The sequence below is a fragment of the Scyliorhinus canicula genome, chromosome 1, assembly GCF_902713615.1.
Source record: "Scyliorhinus canicula chromosome 1, sScyCan1.1, whole genome shotgun sequence".
Taxonomy (NCBI): Eukaryota; Metazoa; Chordata; class Chondrichthyes; order Carcharhiniformes; family Scyliorhinidae; genus Scyliorhinus; species Scyliorhinus canicula.
This window is the reverse complement of record NC_052146.1, coordinates 202,872,715-202,890,474: the sequence shown is the minus strand read 5'-3', so window position 1 is coordinate 202,890,474 and position 17,760 is coordinate 202,872,715. Positions and strand designations below refer to the sequence as shown.

The 17,760-nt window shown below is 48.4% G+C and overlaps 1 protein-coding gene across 2 annotated transcripts in view; it reads left to right on the top strand.

Moving 5' to 3' along the window:
• fermt1 (fermitin family member 1) overlaps positions 1-17,760 on the top strand; it is a 114,171-nt gene that overhangs the window by 65,268 nt on the left and 31,143 nt on the right. For both annotated transcript variants that reach the window (XM_038806298.1, XM_038806307.1), the window contains exon 9: positions 5,770-5,819. In XM_038806298.1, coding sequence (XP_038662226.1) covers positions 5,770-5,819 — 50 coding nt within the window. The remainder of the gene's footprint in view (positions 1-5,769; positions 5,820-17,760) is intronic.

Below are 17,760 nucleotides of genomic sequence, written 5' to 3'. Positions count from 1 at the left end.
ATTAATATGGTGAAAACAGTGGATGAGTGGACCACACTGCTCATGATACAGGTGAAGCTCGACACGGGCTACAGCAAACCTAATTAACAAAGCTAATTTGCTTAAGTTGAGGATAAAGCCAGTCACAAAAGAAACAATTGCATCCTGTGTGACTATAGCGGACAGCGCATCGTGGCTCTAACTGCGTGTCATCGTTAGGTAACAGTAAAAGGCAAAGAACACCTGATCAGGTTCATAATAGTGCAGTCAGCAAGAAAGTCGCTACTGGGTGCAGAGGCCTGCGAGCAGTTACAGCTAGTGCGGTGTGTCCACAGCGCACTGGAGCAGCCGCCTGGCGTTGCCATCGAGCAAATTCTCAGTCAATTTCCACAGGTATTCCAGGGAATCCGGGTGCTGCCATCACAAGATAAAATTCAGCTGAAAGACGATGCACCACCAGTGATCTTCCCCACCCCCCCCTCCCCCAAAACGAGTACCTGCGCCACTTTGAGAATGCCTCATGACTGAACTGGACAAAATGCAGAGGCATCATTGAGCAAGTTGAAGAGCCAACTGACTGGGTGAGCTCCATGGTGTGTGTGTAGAAGCACAACAGAGAGTTGTGCATCTGCATTGATCCCAAGGCCTAAACGAAAACATAAAACACAAACACTATCAGATCACCAGCGAAATGAAAAATGCCACAGTATTCAGCAAATTGGATGCATCAAAAGGATTCTGGCAGCTGAGGCTGGACACGGAGAGCACACATCTGTGCACTTTCAACACACCGTTTGGGCAGTACCGTTTCTTAAGAATGCAGTTTGGCACCATGTCGGCGTCTGAAATCTTGCACCGAGCAATGGAGCAGATAGGAGAAAATCTACCTGGGTTCGGGATGTTGATGACATTATCATCTGGGCATCAAACCCAGCAGAACACGATGAGCGACTACGTCAAGTCATGTTCCGGATTAAGAAGTACGGGCTCAAACTCAACAGGGACAAGTGCCAATTCGGCATCAAAGAAATCATCTTTCTTGGTGATAAGTTGTCCAATTGGGGCGTGCAGCCCGATCCAGAGGAATTCTGAGCCATCATCAGCATGCCTCGTCCGCAGGACAATAAAGCGGTGCTGCTCTCCTGGGGATGATAAACTTTGGCGGAAAATTAATCCCCAATTTAGCCTCGAAGACCGTAAATTTAAGGAACCTAATCAGGGAAGCTGTTCCTTTTCAATTGACAGTTAACCGTGAAACTGAGAGGGCCTGCCTAAAACAGTCATTGACCACCGCACCAGGGTTGGCGTTCTTCGACCCAACAAAAAATACAAAGATATCAACCGGCGCCAGCCAGAATGGGCTAGGAGCAGTCTGATTGCAGGAGAACGCTGACAGGACCTGTCAACCAGTGGCATATGCATCCAGGGCAATGACGGACACCGAGCAAAGGTATGCCCAAATAGAAAAGGAATGTCATGGGCTGGAGGAGGGCTTTGAGAAATTCCACGACAACGTCTTCAGTCTCCCAACGTTTACGGCAGAGACCAATCATTGACCACTAGTCTCCATCATTCGCAAGAACCTTTGTGAGATGTCACCTCGCATCCAGAGACTGATTATGAAGCTGCAGTGATATGACTTCAACCTCGTGTACTTACCGGGCAAATACTTTGTGACAGATGCCCTGTCCAGAGCCACCAACAACAAGGAACTTACAGACATGGTCGAAATCGTACAGGGACAGGTCGATCTGATAGTGGAAATGTTGCCAGTATCAGACACCAAGTCCGAACTGATAAAGGCCGAGACATTGAAAGATGTGACCTTGAAGAAGGTAATCCACCAATGCGTGTTCTATATTCTGAAACGTCAGGCATGAGCTAAGCCACACTAATGGCTTTCTGCTACAAAAAACAGAATTGTCATTCCACAGGCCCTACAAAACATGATCCTCATCCAGGTCCACGAAGGTACCTGGGGATCGAGCAATGCAAGAGACTGACCAGGGAGTCGGTGTACCGGCCGGGCATTGACCAAGACATCCAACGCACAATGGAGCACTCTTGAGACCTGCCAGAGGTACCAGAATAGTCAACAAAAGCAACCAATGACAGAGAGCGAGCCAGTCAACAAGCCATGGCTGAAGGTCGGGGTTGATCTATTCTATACAATGAATACATGGTGATGGTGGACTACTACTCCAACTACCCGAAGGTAATGAAGCTACCGAACTCCAGCACTGCCAGCACCATCAGGACTGCAAAAAAGATCTCTGCGCGGCTTGGCATACCGCAAACGGTCATGAGCAACAATGTCAGCTGGGAATGGCAGCAGTTCGCAAAGAATCTGGACAACAAGCACAGAGCACAGTCGCATATCGAACAGCCCCAGAGTCGACAGTGATTAATAAGAGGTAACCATAGTTATTTGTATTTAGCCGTAATATTCAACTGCAATCTTACATCTTGGGCTGGGTTCTCCGCCCCACTGTGCCACATTTCGGCCCTGACACGCTGGCGGGGTTTTCCGTTAAGCCAGCCTGGGAATGGGGTTTCCCGTTGTGGGGCAGCCCCACGTCGTCGGGAAACCCCCGGGCGCCAGCAAAACGGAGAATCCCGCCAGCGGAGAATCCCACCCCATAGAAAACCTTTAGTGATTTCGTTAATTAATAAACAGTTTTGTCCATTTCCAAAGCCACATGTTCTATGAGCACTTCAGCTACAAAGACTTGGCCATCCGTGCATGCAGAGAACATTACAGCAGTGTCACCTGGGCACTCTGGCAGTACCAGGGTGGTCCTGCCAGGCTGGCGGTGCCAGGGTGCTACCCAGACCACGAAGGAGTCTTTAATGGCCTGGGAGACCCCTCAGGTGCTGTTATGCCTGGTCCACGTTTGTGTGGACCAGTACTAAATGGCGCCCTGCCAAGGTCTCCCAGGCACGGCTGGTGAGTCCCGGGCATCGGTGAATCCGGCATTTAAAGGAGCGCATTTAAATATTCCCAAATCGACACTCGGCGCAACAGGGTGGTTGAATTGTGCCCCACATTCCTTTTTTTTTAGGAATTGTAGTCATTTTTATGAGTCTTTTTTTCAATGTTTTAAACTATATACAATAAAAGATAAGTCACAGTACTGGTAGAAAACACTTGAGTGATGAGACTCCAACTTAAATTTCTGGCCAAGAAACATAGCTTTCTATTTATCACCTGGAAAGGGATTTGAAAGAAATATATAATTAGCATTTTTTTTCCTTAAAAGTACTTCCACGCCTCTGTATTTTAAAGTTATTTCTTGCCTCCCTTTGATTTCCACCCCAACAATCTCTAAAGCTGTAGTTATCTATAATAGTTGCTGCAATTCTTTTGACTTGCAAGAAAAGGGAACACAACCTCATCAAATTTTCTTACTTGCAATGGTTACTTCACAGCCTCCCCCCCCCCCCCCCCCCCCCCCCTCCTTATGTTGACAACGTAAAGATCAGAAACTGAAGTGGAGCAATTAATCACAAACTCTTATCCTGCTATTTAACTTAGGAGTACTTGGAAACTGCAGATTTTCTATTCAAAGCTGTGTAAAAAAATGAAGAGAAACATACCATTAGCTTTTTACTTTCAAAAGTACTTGCATTCACCTGTATTTTTCAACTCTTTGATTCTCACATCTTTCACTTGGCTGAAGGCCAACAGTGTTCTGCTTCACATCTGTGAAAACTACCATTTGGATTACTTAAGCAATTTTAAGTATAAATTGATTATGCTTTTCCAACTCATTGGCGGATAGTACTTGCATGGCTGTCGAATATCTTCTTGGTAATATTCTCTATTGTAATCACATAAACATTCCATGAATGTTGCTTCCCAATGATCTGATTGACGGAGTTCAAGATCACTGTAAAGGCAGAAGTAAGGATTCGATGGATTTCAGCTTCCCCGGTAATGATTTTAGGTTAGACCTTGGACACCTGAATTATTCTTTCTGCAAGATTTTGTCACTTAAACCTTCATTAATTACTCTGGCTCTGTGCAGGTCTCTGACACTCTTGAACCTCAGCACTGATTTAATGTTCCTCTGGACAAGACCGAGTTTCTGTCACTCTCAGGGCTGAGCTGATACGGGATGTCTTGCAGCGGTTTTTGACTTGAACTTTTTCTTCCACCTTTTCCCTCCCTGCCATTATGGGTTTTCCCCAGGAAAGAAAGAAAATTCTGCATTAATGTGGTACCTTTCACAACCTCAGGACATCCCAAAGGGTTTTGCAACCTATGACATACTTTTTGAAATGTCAATCACAGTTGTAACAAAGGAGAAATGGTTTCACCAACAGGACACACTCTTGCTCTGCTAGGAACCCTGGAAAGTTGCAGCTATTCTTTTGCAGCACAAGACAGAACCACTGTGAAGAGAAAATCAGAATTAATGAACAGAATTAATGGCCACGAACCATGCCATGGGGGGGGCATGGAAAATCAACTAGAGGATCCCGCTGCCGGCTAATGGTGGGTTGCCCCCCCCCCCCCCCCCCCCCCATCGCTTTGAAACATGCCACAGGGGCATGAAAAATCCCACCCAGTGTTGACCTTTCAACTGGTTTGATGACAGGTCCTTGACCCAAAACGTTGGGCAAAATCTTTTCCTCAGTGCTGGCTGAGGAGAGGAGACTGGCGTGTAGTTCTCCAGCTGCAAGGCTGAATTTCCACTCCAGGTTTTAGTGCACTCTATGCAAGAATAATCTGGGGGCGTGATTTCCACCGTGATTCTCGTGGGACGGAGCCAAATAGAACTAACAACCCCAGCTCCACAGAGATAAGAGCGCCATCTTTAAAGGGTGCCCTGATCTGCGATTTATAAATAACCCTCCACCACCGATTTTGGACCCGAGTCGCCTTTCACACTGATGCCAAATGCGGGCTCAAAATTGCCCCTGTTAATTCTGTTTCTCTCAGCAGACATGGGAACGCTTCCAACATAGAGGGCCAAACTACCACCACACCTCTCCCCGACCCCCAGCACCACAGAATGGTCGGGTCATGCCCCCCACCCCCGCACTCCATGCAGGCATCAGGGTGACCCGCTGCACCCCCCCTGCCCCCCCCCCCCCCACTCTTGCTCACATCGGGGCACCCTCCCTTCCCATTCTAAGTCTCTGTGCCTCCCCACCACGCAGACACACACTCCCACCTCCATCCCACCTCCCCACATAATGGGAACACCCCTCCCCAATTGGGTTCCCCAGATGCCCTACCCCTGATACTGCCAACCTGGCACTTCCAACCGGGGGGGGGGGGGGGCAGACCCAGGGCACTGCCTGACCATAACCCTCACCACCCAGGGGACATTTCCACCTCAGCAACCCCTGAGTGATCATCACGACTGTTTCCTTTTTTGGAAACCAGAACTGATTCCTGCCGGTGTTTCGTCATGCCAACAGGGATGGGATGGGAGGAGGACATCTGACGACCCCGGGAGCAATGACGTGAGCCGTATTTGAATATTAAACTGTATTCACATTCATGGTATTCAGGTTTATGCCCTGATTACATTGCCAGCGAGAGAGATCTCCTGCTCAGATCCTGCCAGCGCAGGTCCCGTTATGGTTCTCTCGCGAGAGTTAGCGGCCATAACGGGATTTGTACCTATTGCGAACAGAGCTGGGAAATTCCACCCAGCATTCTGTTTATTGACAGAAGCACTGTTTCTTTTCACATTTTCTAATATTTCCCCCATTGTCTTTTACAAAGAGAAAATGTAAGTGAGATTTGCATTTGAAAATCTCTTGATTTTTATCTAGGAGGACATCACGGACATCCCAAAGTTAGCAGATTATCTTAAAATTTTTAGGTAAGTAAAGAAATGCTATAATTCTAGTCCTGGTGCCTTTTCATATAAAATAAATCTAGAATGTTAATTCACTTGTATGTGATATAAAAATTAGGCTTGGTGTTTTTGATGAATTACAAATGGGGGAATCGCAATGGTTTCCTGCCACCAGGGTACACGGTCAGCAGGGACAATTACTGCACAGTGCAGCTGTCAATTGAGCCACTCAAGGGCCCAGTAAAGAGTCAAACCCCATCTCTGCAGACATCTTGTCTATGTTGGGAGGGCCCATTGCCACACTGGACAGGTAAATCATACGGGATTCTCAGCAGCATTCCAGGAGGGAGCCCAGCTGATGGAAATTCAGTGGCCCATGATGCCCGGGGGCCTGTCTGTCTGCCTGCTCCCAGATTCCCCAAAAAGATTCTTCAAGAGTGCTTCTGCGTTACCTCGTGTTGTAGCCTCGCAATGGCGTTGTTCATGTGTTGAGCTGGTAACTTGGGGAGATGGTGGCTTGGTGACATTGTCACTGGATTAATAATCCTGAGGTACATGCTGATGCTCTGGGGACATGGGTTCAAATCCCACCACAGCAGCTGGTGGAATTTAAATTAAATTAAATTAATAAAACGTGGAATCTCAATAACGGTGACCATGAAACCATCGTCGACTGTTGTAGGATTCCATCTGGCTCAAGTTAACCGAACAAGTTGAAAAAGTTAAATCTTCTTTACTTCAGAAAACATTGAGGTAATAATACAGTTTCCCTTCCGACACTAGCAGCAACTAAACACAACTGTACACAAGCTGCTCATGGTTCATCCGAAAGCCCGTGCTCCCGATGGCACCCAAAGCTTTATATTTTTGTTATAAACATCCATACACACAATCAAATAGGAAGATACTTATTAAAACAATATAACACTTCTCCACCCTTAAATTTCAATTTCCCTGAAGGAGATACAACAACAAACATCATAACACACATGTTGCAGATAATAATTCTGTCTTTCAGGAACTGTGCGAATACGTTCTGATCTGCGTAGAACCACTGGAGAGACTTGGAGTCGGACTTGAGGATGCAGAAGTAGATTGGTTGTTAGTGAGAGGAAGTCCTTCAAACTCTCCTGGAGTGGTGCCCACCGGATACTCCTGAGCAACATATATCCTGTTGACCATAAGACATAGGAGCAGAATTAGGCCACTCGGCCCATCGAGTCTGCTCCGCCATGTGGTGAATCACAGTAGCGTAATTCACACTGTATTACACATGTTGTACTATGTCTCTGTAAGCTCGGCACACGAGCAGTTGCGCTGCTCTGCCAATAGGGGGAGATGCCCTGGGAGTGTACAGGAGTTTGTACTTGGCTCCACCCACGGCTCCTCCCCTAACCGGAAGTATAAAGGTTGATGCTGAGCGCCTGCCTGCCAGTTCATCTGGAGTTCATCTTGTCACAGGCAGGCTCTGTTGTCAGACGATTAAAACCACTGTTCACCACTAACCACGTATTGCGTGAATTGATGGTCTCATCAATTTATCATCTTAAGAAACAGTAAGGAATGACCATGGAATCAGCCCTCAAGCCTAATCGACTGGAACTCGACCCGCAGGATGCAGAGGCAAAGGAAATCTTTTTGCATTGGCTCCGATGTTTTAAGGCCTACCTGGCTGAAGCAAGCACCACAGAAACGACAGAGGAGCAGAAACTCAGTCTACTGCACGCGAGAATGAGCCATCGTATATCTACTCAGCTAAACTGTACCGGCTCACATACAGAGGCCCTGGCCCTACTCGATAGAATGTACGTGAGGCCTATCAATGAGGTCTACGCGCGCCACGTTTTTACTACTCGCCGCCAGCGCCCTACAGAATCGCTAGAAGAATTCCTCAGAGACTTAAAAGCCTTATCCCGGGACTGTAATTATCAGGCTGTAACTGCTGCAGAACATAGAGAACTTGCTGTCCGCGATCTCTTTGTTGCAGGCCTTAGATCGAATTATGTGCGCCAGCGACTGCTGGAGAAGGGGGCCCTAAATTTAGAAGATACTTTTGAACTCGCTACAACTATGGAGGTCTCATTTCGTAGCCTCACCTCGTTTCCTGCCGACTGCGCGACCCCGTCATGGGCCCCCAACCAGCGACTCCCCCAGGCCTGCGCCGCGCAGCCACCCAGCCACCATGCTGCCCCAGCCTGCCACTTTTGTGGCGAGCCCCAGCACCCGCGGCAGCACTGCCCGGCCCGCACCACGACCTGCAGCAACTGCGGGCGAAAAGGCCACTACGCCAGAGTGTGCCTGGCAAGGAAGGCCCCAGCCCCTAAACCTCCAGCGGCACAAAATAATCACCCTCCGCACTCGCAGGCCCCAGAACGCAGCGCTCTATGCCCCAACTCCGCCCCCACCCGCCACGTGCAATCCATGGGGACGGCCATCTTGGGCCCCATCCTCTCCACACTCAGAAAACTCGATTGAAGACTGCGACCTCAGCGGGCACTCATCGCGGGGCCATCCCAGCGCAGCCGACCGAGCCGCCGACTACCCGCAACTCAACGCAGTTACATTGGACCAATCGCGCCCAAAGCATCTCCACAACTCGATGACGATGGTCCAAATCAACGGGTACAGTACACCGTGTCTTTTCGACTCCGGGAGCACTGAGAGCTTCGTACACCCAGATCTGGTAAGACGCTGTTTGCTCCCCGTTTTCCCTGCACGGCAAACTATCTCCCTTGCTTCGGGTTCCCACTCTGTCCATATCCAAGGGCGCACCATCGCAACTCTAAAAATCCAAGGTGCTAGCTACTCTAATTTCCAACTATACGTCCTGCCCGAACTCTGCGCCCCACTCTTATTGGGACTCGACTTTCAATGCAATCTCAAGAGTCTCACCCTCAGCTTCGGCGGACCCCTACCCCCACTCACTATCTGCAGCCTAGCCACGCTACGAATTTCCCCCCCTCCTCTCTTTGCCAACCTCACTCCGGACTGTAAACCCACAGCCACTTGCAGCAGGCAGTACAGCTTACAGGACAGGGTGTTCATTCAATCCAAGTCCGGAGGCTTTTACGTGAGGGGATCATAGAGGCCAGTAACAGTCCCTGGAGAGCTCAGGTGGTGGTCGTCAAGACTGGGGAAAAATTCCGCATGGTCATAGACTATAGTCAGACCATTAATCGGTTTATGCTCCTCGACGCGTACCCCCCTCCCCAGGATTGTAGACATGGTGAATCAGATCGGGCAGTGTCGGATTTTTTCCACGGTGGATCTGAAGTCTGCATACCACCAACTCCAATCCGCCCGGAGGACCACCACTTCACGGCGTTTGAGGCCGATGGCCGCCTCTTCCACTTCCTCCGGGTCCCCTTTGGCGCACGAATGGGTTTTCGGTGTTCCAACGAGCAATGGACCGAATGGTGGACCAGTACAGGCTGCGGGCCACGTTTCCGTACTTGGATAATGTCACCATCTGCGGCTATGACCAGCAGGACCAAGATGCCAACCTCAACCGATTTCTCCAGACGGCCCAGAAGCTTAACCTCACATACAACAAGGAGAAATGCGTTTTCCGCACAACCAGACTAGCCATCCTCGGCTATGTCGTGGAAAACGGAGTCCTGGGTCCCGACCCGGACCGTATAAACTCCCTCTCCCTCATTGTCCCAAGGCCCTCAAACGGTGCTTGGGATTCTTTTCGTATTATGCCCAGTGGGTCCCTCAATATGCAGACAAAGCCCGCCCACTCTTTAAGGCCACACGTTTTCCCCTGTCAGCTGAGGCACGCCAGGCCTTCAGCTGCATCAAGGAGGACATCGCCAAGGCTGCCATGCGGGCGGTGGATGAATCCGTCCCTTTCCAGGTTGAGAGCGATGCCTCAGAGGTAGCTCTTGCAGCCACTCTGAATCAGGCAGGGAGACCAGTCGCATTTTTCTCCCGAACCCTCTGCTTTGGAACTTCGATACTCCTCAGTCGAGAAAGAAGCACAAGCCATTGTGGAGACTATTCGTCACTGGAGGCACTACCTCGCAGGTAGATGGTTCACCCTCATCACCGACCAAAGATCGGTTGCCTTCATGTTTGACAACTCGCAAAGGGGCAAAATTAAAAATGACTAAATTCTGAGGCGGAGGATCGAACTCTCCACCTACAAATACGATATTATGTATCGACCGGGGAGCTTCCCGCGGGACATGTGCCAGCGCACAGATCGACCGCTTAAAAGCCATCCACAATGACCTCTGCCACCCGGGGGTCACCCGGCTAGCCCACTACATTAAAGCCCGAAATCTGCCTTTCTCCACCGAGGAGGTAAAAGCCGTCACCAGGGATTGCCCGATCTGCGCAGAGTGCAAACCACACTTCTACAGACCAGACAGGACCCACCTGGTCAAGGCTTCTAGGCCCTTTGAACGCCTCGCTATCGATTTCAAAGGGCCACTCCCCTCGACTAACAGTAATGTGTACTTCCTGAACGTCATAGACGAGTTCTCCCGTTTTCCTTTTGCTATCCCGTGCCCCGATATGACCTCCCACACAGTCATTAGGGCCCTGCATAGTATCTTCAACCTATTTGGTTTCCCCAGCTATGTACACAGCGACCGGGGTTCGTCCTTTATGAGTGACGAGCTGCGTCAGTACCTGCTCGGCAAGGGCATCGCCTCGAGCAGGACTACAGCTATAACCCCAGGGGGAATGGGCAGGTGGAGAGGGAGAATGCGACGGTCTGGAAGAGCATCCTACTGACCCTCCGGTCCAGGAATCTCCCGATCTCCCATTGGCAAGAAGTCCTCCCCGACGCGCTCCACGCTATTAGGTCCCTCCTTATGTACCGCTACCAACCAGAACCCCCCACGAGACCACGGAGGTTTCGCTCCCGACATGGTTGAAGACACCAAGCCCAGTACTCCTCCAGAAGCACATCAGGGCGCACAAAACTGTCCAACTCGTGGAGAAAGTGCTCCTACTGCATTCGAACCCCTAGTACGCCTTCGTAGAGTTCCCTGACGGCCATCACACGCCCGCGCCAGCTAGCTCCCAGCGACCCCAGTCAAACCAGACGGGTACGAAGCTCGGGCAGAATCACCCCCAGAGTCCGCCATCGTACCCCAACCGACGGTGCTCATCCAGCCACCAGAAGGGGCTGCAACCCTGGTGCTCCGCCAATCACAGCGGACAACTCGGCCACCGGACAGACTCAATCTGTAAGCCACCACCCCCGCCGGACTTGATTTTTTTACAGGGGGTGAATGCGGTGAATCACAGTAGCGTAATTCAAACTGTATTACACATAAGAACATAAGAACATAAGAACTAGGAGCAGGAGTAGGCCATCTGGCCCCTCGAGCCTGCTCCGCCATTCAATTAGATCATGGCTGATCTTTTGTGGACTCAGCTCCACTTTCCGGCCCGAACACCATAACCCTTAATCCCTTTATTCTTCAAAAAACTATCTATCTTTACCTTAAAAACATGTAATGAAGGAGCCTCAACTGCTTCACTGGGCAAGGAATTCCATAGATTCACAACTCTTTGGGTGAAGAAGTTCCTCCTAAATTCAGTTCTAAATCTACTTCCCCTTATTTTGAGGCTATGCCCCCTGTACTATGTCTCTGTAAGCTCGGCATACGAGCAGTTGCGCTGCTCTGCCACTAGTGGGAGATGCCCTGGGAGTGTACGGGAGTTTGTACTGGGCTCCACCCACGGCTCCTCCCCCTAACCGGAAGTATAAAGGTTGATGCTGAGAGCCTGCCTGCCAGTTCATCTGGAGTTCATCTTGTCACAGGCAGGCTCTGTTGTAAGACGATTAAAACCACTGTTCACTTCTAACCACGTGTCGCATGAATTGATGGTCTCATCAAGCCATTCAATTATGGCTGATATTTTCTCATCCCCATTCTCCTGCCTTCTCCCCATAGCCCCTGATCCCTTTATTAATCAAGAACCTATCTATCACTGTCTTAAAGACACAGTGATTTGGCCTCCACAGCCTTCTGCGGCTAAGAGTTCCACAGATTCACCACCTCTAGCTGAAGTAATTCCTCCTCACCTCTGTTTTAAACGTTTGTCCCTTCAGTTTGAGATGGTGTCCACTGGTTCCAGTTTTTCCTACAAGTGGAAACATCCTCTCCACGTCCACTCTATCCAGGCTATGCAGTATCCTGTAAGTTTCAATAAGATCTCCCCTCATCCTTCTAAACTCCATTGAGTACAGACCCAGAGTCCTCAACCGTTCCTCATACGACAAGTTCATCATTCCAGGTATCATTCTTGTGAACCTCCTCTGGACCCTTTCTAAGGCCAGCACATCCTTCCTTAGATACGGGGCCCAAAACTGCTCACAACTCCAAATACAGCCTCAGAACTACATCCTGGTCTTGTATTCTAGCCCTCTTGACATGAATGCTAACATTGTATTTGCCTTCTTAACTACTGACTGAACCTGCACGGTAACCTGAAGAGAATCGTAAACAAGAACTTCCAAGTCCCTTTTGTGCGTCAGATTTCCTAAGCAGTTCCTCATTTAGAAAATAGTCTATGCCTAAATTCCTCCTCCCAAAGTGCATAATCTCACACTTTTCCACATTGTCTTACATTTGCCACTTCATTGCCCACTCTCCTCGCTTGTCCAAATCCTTCTGCAGCCCCCTTGTTTCCTCAATAGTACCTGTCCTTCTACAAATCTTTGTATCATCTGCAAACTTAGCAACAGTGCCTTCAGTTCCTTCTTCCAGATCATTAATGTATATTGTAAAAAGTTGTGGTCCCAGCACAGATCGCTGAGGGACACCACTAGTCACCGGCTGCAATCCTGAAAAAGACCCCTTTATCCCCACTCTCTCTCTTCTACCAGCCAGCCAATCCTCTATCCATGCCAGGATCATACCCTTAACACCATGGATTTTAACTTAATTAATAGTCTCCTATGTGGCATCTTGTCAAAGGCCTTCTAGAAATCTAAATAAATTACACTGGTTCTCCTTTGTCTAACTTCCTTGTTACCTCCTCGAAGAAATCTAACAGCTTTGTCAGATACGACCTCCTTTTGACAAAGCCGTGCTGACTCAGTCCTATTTTACCATGCACTTCCAAGTACTTCGCAATCTCATCTTTAGAACAAAATAACGAACAAAGAAAAGTACAGCACAGGAACAGGCCCTTCTGCCCTCCAAGCCTGCACCGACCATGCTGCCCGTTGAAACTAAAATCTTCGACACTTCCGGGGTTCATATCCCTCTATTCCCATCCGATTCATGTATTTGTCAAGATGCCCCTTAAATGTAACTATCATCTCTGCTTCCAACACCTCCTCCGGCAGCGAGTTCAAGACACCCACTACCCTCTGCATAAAAAAACTTGCCTCGTACATCTCCTCTAAACCTTGCCCCTCGCCTTATAGGGCAGCATGGTAGCACAAGTGGATAGCACTGTGGCTTCACAGCGCCAGGGTCCCAGGTTCGATTCCCCGCTTGAGTCACTGTCTGTGCGGAGTCTGCACGTTCTCCCCGTGTCTGCGTGGGTTTCCTCCGGGTGCTCCGGTTTCCTCCCACAGTCCAAAGACGTGCAGTTTAAGTGGATTGGCCATGCTAAATTGCCCTTAGTGACCAAAAAGGTTAGGAGGGGTTATTGTGTTACGGGGATAGGGTGAAAGTGAGGGCTTAAGTGTATCAGTGCAGACTCGATGGGCCGAATGGCCTCTTTCTGCACGGTAAGTCTATGTAAATATATAAATAATCTATGTAAATAATCGCACCTTAAACCTATACCGCTAGTAATTGACCCCTCTACCCGGGGAAATGGTCTCTGACTATCCACCCTGTCTATGCCCCTCATAATTTTGTAGACCTTTATCAGGTTGCCCCTCAACCTCGATCGTTCCAGTGAGAACAAACCGAGTTTATTCAACCTCTCCTCATAGCTAATGCCTTCCATACCAGGCAATAACCTGGTAAATCTCTTCTGCACCCTCTCCAAAGCCTCCACATCCTTCTGGTAGTGCGGCGACCAGAATTGAACACTAAACTCCAAGTGTGTCCGTACTAAGGTTCTATGCAGCTGCAACATGACTTGCCAATTTTTATACTCAATGCCCCGGCCAATGAAGGCAAGCATGCCGTATGCCTTCTTGACTACCTTCTCCACCTGTGTTGCTCCTTTCAGTGATCTGGGGACCTGTACACCTAGATCTATCTGACTGTCAATACTCTTGAGGGTTCTACCATTCACTGTATATTCACTACCTGCATTACACCTTCCAAAATGCATTACCTCACATTTGTCCGGATTAAACACCATCTGCCATCTCTCCACCCAGGTCTCCAGACGATCTAAATCCTGCTGTATCCTCTGCCAGTCCTCATCGCTATCCGCAATTCCACCAACCTTTGTGTGTGTCCGCAAACTTACTAATCAGACCAGTTACATTTTCCTCCAAATCATTTATATATACTACGAACAGCAAAGGTCCCAGCATTGAACCCCACAGAACACCACTAGTCACAGCCCACAAATCAGAAAAGCACTCTTCCGTTGCTACTCTCTGCCTTCTATGACCTAGCCAGTTCTGTATCCATCTTGCCAGCTCACCTCTGATCCCATGTGACTTCACCTTTTGTACCAGTCTGCCATGAGGGAACTTGTCAAAGGCCTTCTTGAAGTCCATATGGCCAACACCCACTGCCCTACCTGCATCAATCATCTTTGTGACCTCCTCGAACAACTCTATCAAGTTAGTGAGACATGACCCCCCTTCACAAAACCATGCTGCCTCTCACTAATACGCTCACTTGCTTCCAAATGGGAGTAGATCCTGTCTCGAAGGATTCTCTCCAGTAATTTCTCTACCACTGACGTAAGGCTGGATTATCATTGCTACCCTTCTTAAACAAAGGAACAACATTGGCTATTCTCCAGTCCTCCAGGACATCACCTGAAGACAGTGAGGCTCCAAAGATTTCTGTCAAGGCCTCAGCAATTTCCTCTCTAGCCTCCTTCAGTATTCTGGGTTAGATCCCATTGGGCCCTGGGGACTTACTTGCCTTAATATTTTTCAAGACGCCCAACACCTCGTCTTTTTGGATCTCAATGTGACCCAGGCTATCTACACACCCTTCGCCAGACTCCACATCCACCAATTCCTTCTCTTTGGTGAATACTGATGCAAAGTATTCATTTAGTACCTCGCCCATTTCCTCTGGCTCCACACATAGATTCCTTCCCCTGTCCTTCAGTGGGCCAATCCTTTCCCTGGCAATCCCCGTACAATCCTTTTTGTACGTGTAAAAAGCCTTGGAATTTTCCTAAACCCTATTTGCCAATGACTTTTCGTGACCCCTTTTAGCCCTCCTGACTCCCTGCTTAAGTTCCTTCCTACTTTCCTTATATTCCACTCAGGCTTTGTCTGTTCCCAGCCTTCTAGCCCTGAAAAATGCCTCCTTTTTCTTTTTAACGAGGCCTACAATATCTCTCGTTATCCAAGGTTCCCGAAATTTGCTGTATCTATTGCCGTATCGAATTTCTTTCAACTGACATTTGAAAGCCTCCCACATACCAGATGTTGATTTACCCTCAAACATCTACCCCTAATCTAGGTTCTTCAATTCCCACCTAATATTGTTATAATTAGCCTTCCCCCAATTTAGCGCATTCACCCTAGGACGACTCTTATCCTTGTCCACCAGCACTTTAAAACTTACTGAATTGTGGAAACTGTTCCCGAAATGCTCCCCTACTGAAGCTTTTAATAACTGATTCTAAAATCTTACCAATCCGAAGTCAGGCTAACCAGCCTATAATTTCCCGCCTTCTGCTTCCCTCCCTTCTTAAACAGCGATGTTACATTAGCCACTTTGCAGTCCTCTGGGACCCTTCCTGCCTCCAGTGATTCCTGAAAGATCACCACTAATGCCGCCACAATTTCCTCAGCTATCTCTTTAAGGACCCTAGGGTGTAGACCATCCGGTCCAGATGACTTCAGACCTTTTCAGTTTCCCCAGAACCTTCTTAGTGATGGCCACTGCACTCACCTCTGCCCCCTGATTCTCCTGGAGCTCTGGCATCCCACTGGTGTCTTCCATCGTGAAAACTAATGCAAAGTAACGATTCAGTTCGTCTGCCATTTCTTTGTTTCCTATTATTACTCCTCCAGCCACGTTTTTCAGTGGTCCAATGTCTATTTTTGCCTCTCCCTTACCTTTTTATATATTGAAAGAAACTCTTCCAATCTTGCTTTATATTACTAGCTAGCTTGCACTCATATTTCATCTTCTCTCTTATTGCTTTTTTAGTTGTCCTCTGCTCACTTTTAATGATTCCCAATCCTCAGCTTCCCATTAATACTCGCCACTTTGTATGCTTTTTCTTTTGCTTTTATGCTGTCCTTGACTTCCCACATCAACCATGGATGCCCTGTCCTCCCCTTAGCATGTTTCCTCCTCCTTGGGATAAATTTCTGCTGTGCCTCCCGAATAACCCCCAAAACTCCTGATTTTGCTGTTCCGCCAACTTCCCTGCTAGGCTCCTTTTCCAATCAACTCTGGCCAACTCCTCCCTTATGTCTTTGTAGTTACCCTTATTTAATTGTAATACCGTTACATCTGATTGCAGTTACTCCCCCTCAAACTGCAGGGTAAATTCTATCATATTGTGGTCACTGCTCCCTAAGAGTTCCTTCACCTTAAGATCCCTAATCATTACACATCACCAAATCCAGAATTGCCTGTTCCCTAGTGGGCTCTCCCACAAGCTGCTTCAAAAAAACCATCTCTTAAACATTTCACAAATTCCTTTTCTTGGGATCCACTACCAACCTGATTTTCCCAGTCCACGTGCATATTGAAGTCGCCCATGATTATTGTAATATTGCCTTTTTTAATGCTTTCTCTACATCCTGATTTATTTTCTGCCCCACATCCTGACTACTGCTAGGGGACCTGTACATAACACCCATCAGAGTCCTTTTACCTTTGCGATTCCTCAACTCTACCCACAGACATTCTATGCCTTCTGACCCTATATTGCTCCTTTCTATCGATTTAACTTCATTCCTTATTAACAATGTAGCCCCGTCCCCTTTGCCCATCTGCCTGTCCTTTTGATAGGACACATATCCTTGTATATTTAGATCCCAGCCCTGATCTCCTTGCAGCCTCTGTGATGCCCACAACATTGTTCCGGCCAATTTCAATGTGCGCAATAAGCTCATTTACCTTGTTCCGTATACTGCGCCCATTACGGTACAATACCCTCAGTCCTGCATTGACCACCTCCCTTCTCACACTTGTCACCTTTTTTGCCCTGCCTGAGGGTGATGTTCTATTATTTTTGTTCCCTATTTCCCCTTCAATTATGACACCTTCAAAGCTAACGTTGAATTCCACGATGAACGTTGAATTCCACAGCAGCGTTTCCTTCTGCCATATGATCCGGAAACTTATCTGTCCCAGAATCAGGACGTAGATGAATGTAATCTTGGTGTCTACGGATTACCCTTCTATTTATTATCTTCACCACTAATGATACTGGACCACTTTAGTTCAGAATAATTCCAGGCACCCATCGTTGGTTACTGCTAAAATTCCTAACATAGATGCAGGGCACGAATCTCGGGCTTTGGGACTAATTGCTCCAGTCAGTGGGAAAACCAGATTGGTTCATGCTGGCGCTAGGAACGTTGCCGAGGTGGGATTTTGATACATGTACTTTGTTAAATTATGCATAGCAGCGATCACACCAGTTTGCCTGCACTTACCGATCTAGGGCTGCCATTTTGAACAGGCACCCTGATCCCTGATTCCAGAGACAACGCCCCCCCCCCCCCCTCGCAGCTGACAAGGGGAGGGGGGGTGGGGGGTGGGGGGGGGGGTGGTCAAGGAGGTACATCAATTGCTCATGTGCCCCTCTGCCACTGCCTAGGCTGCAGACGGACGGTCCAAGGGTCTTAGGGGTTGGGTGAGTGCGGGGTTGGGTG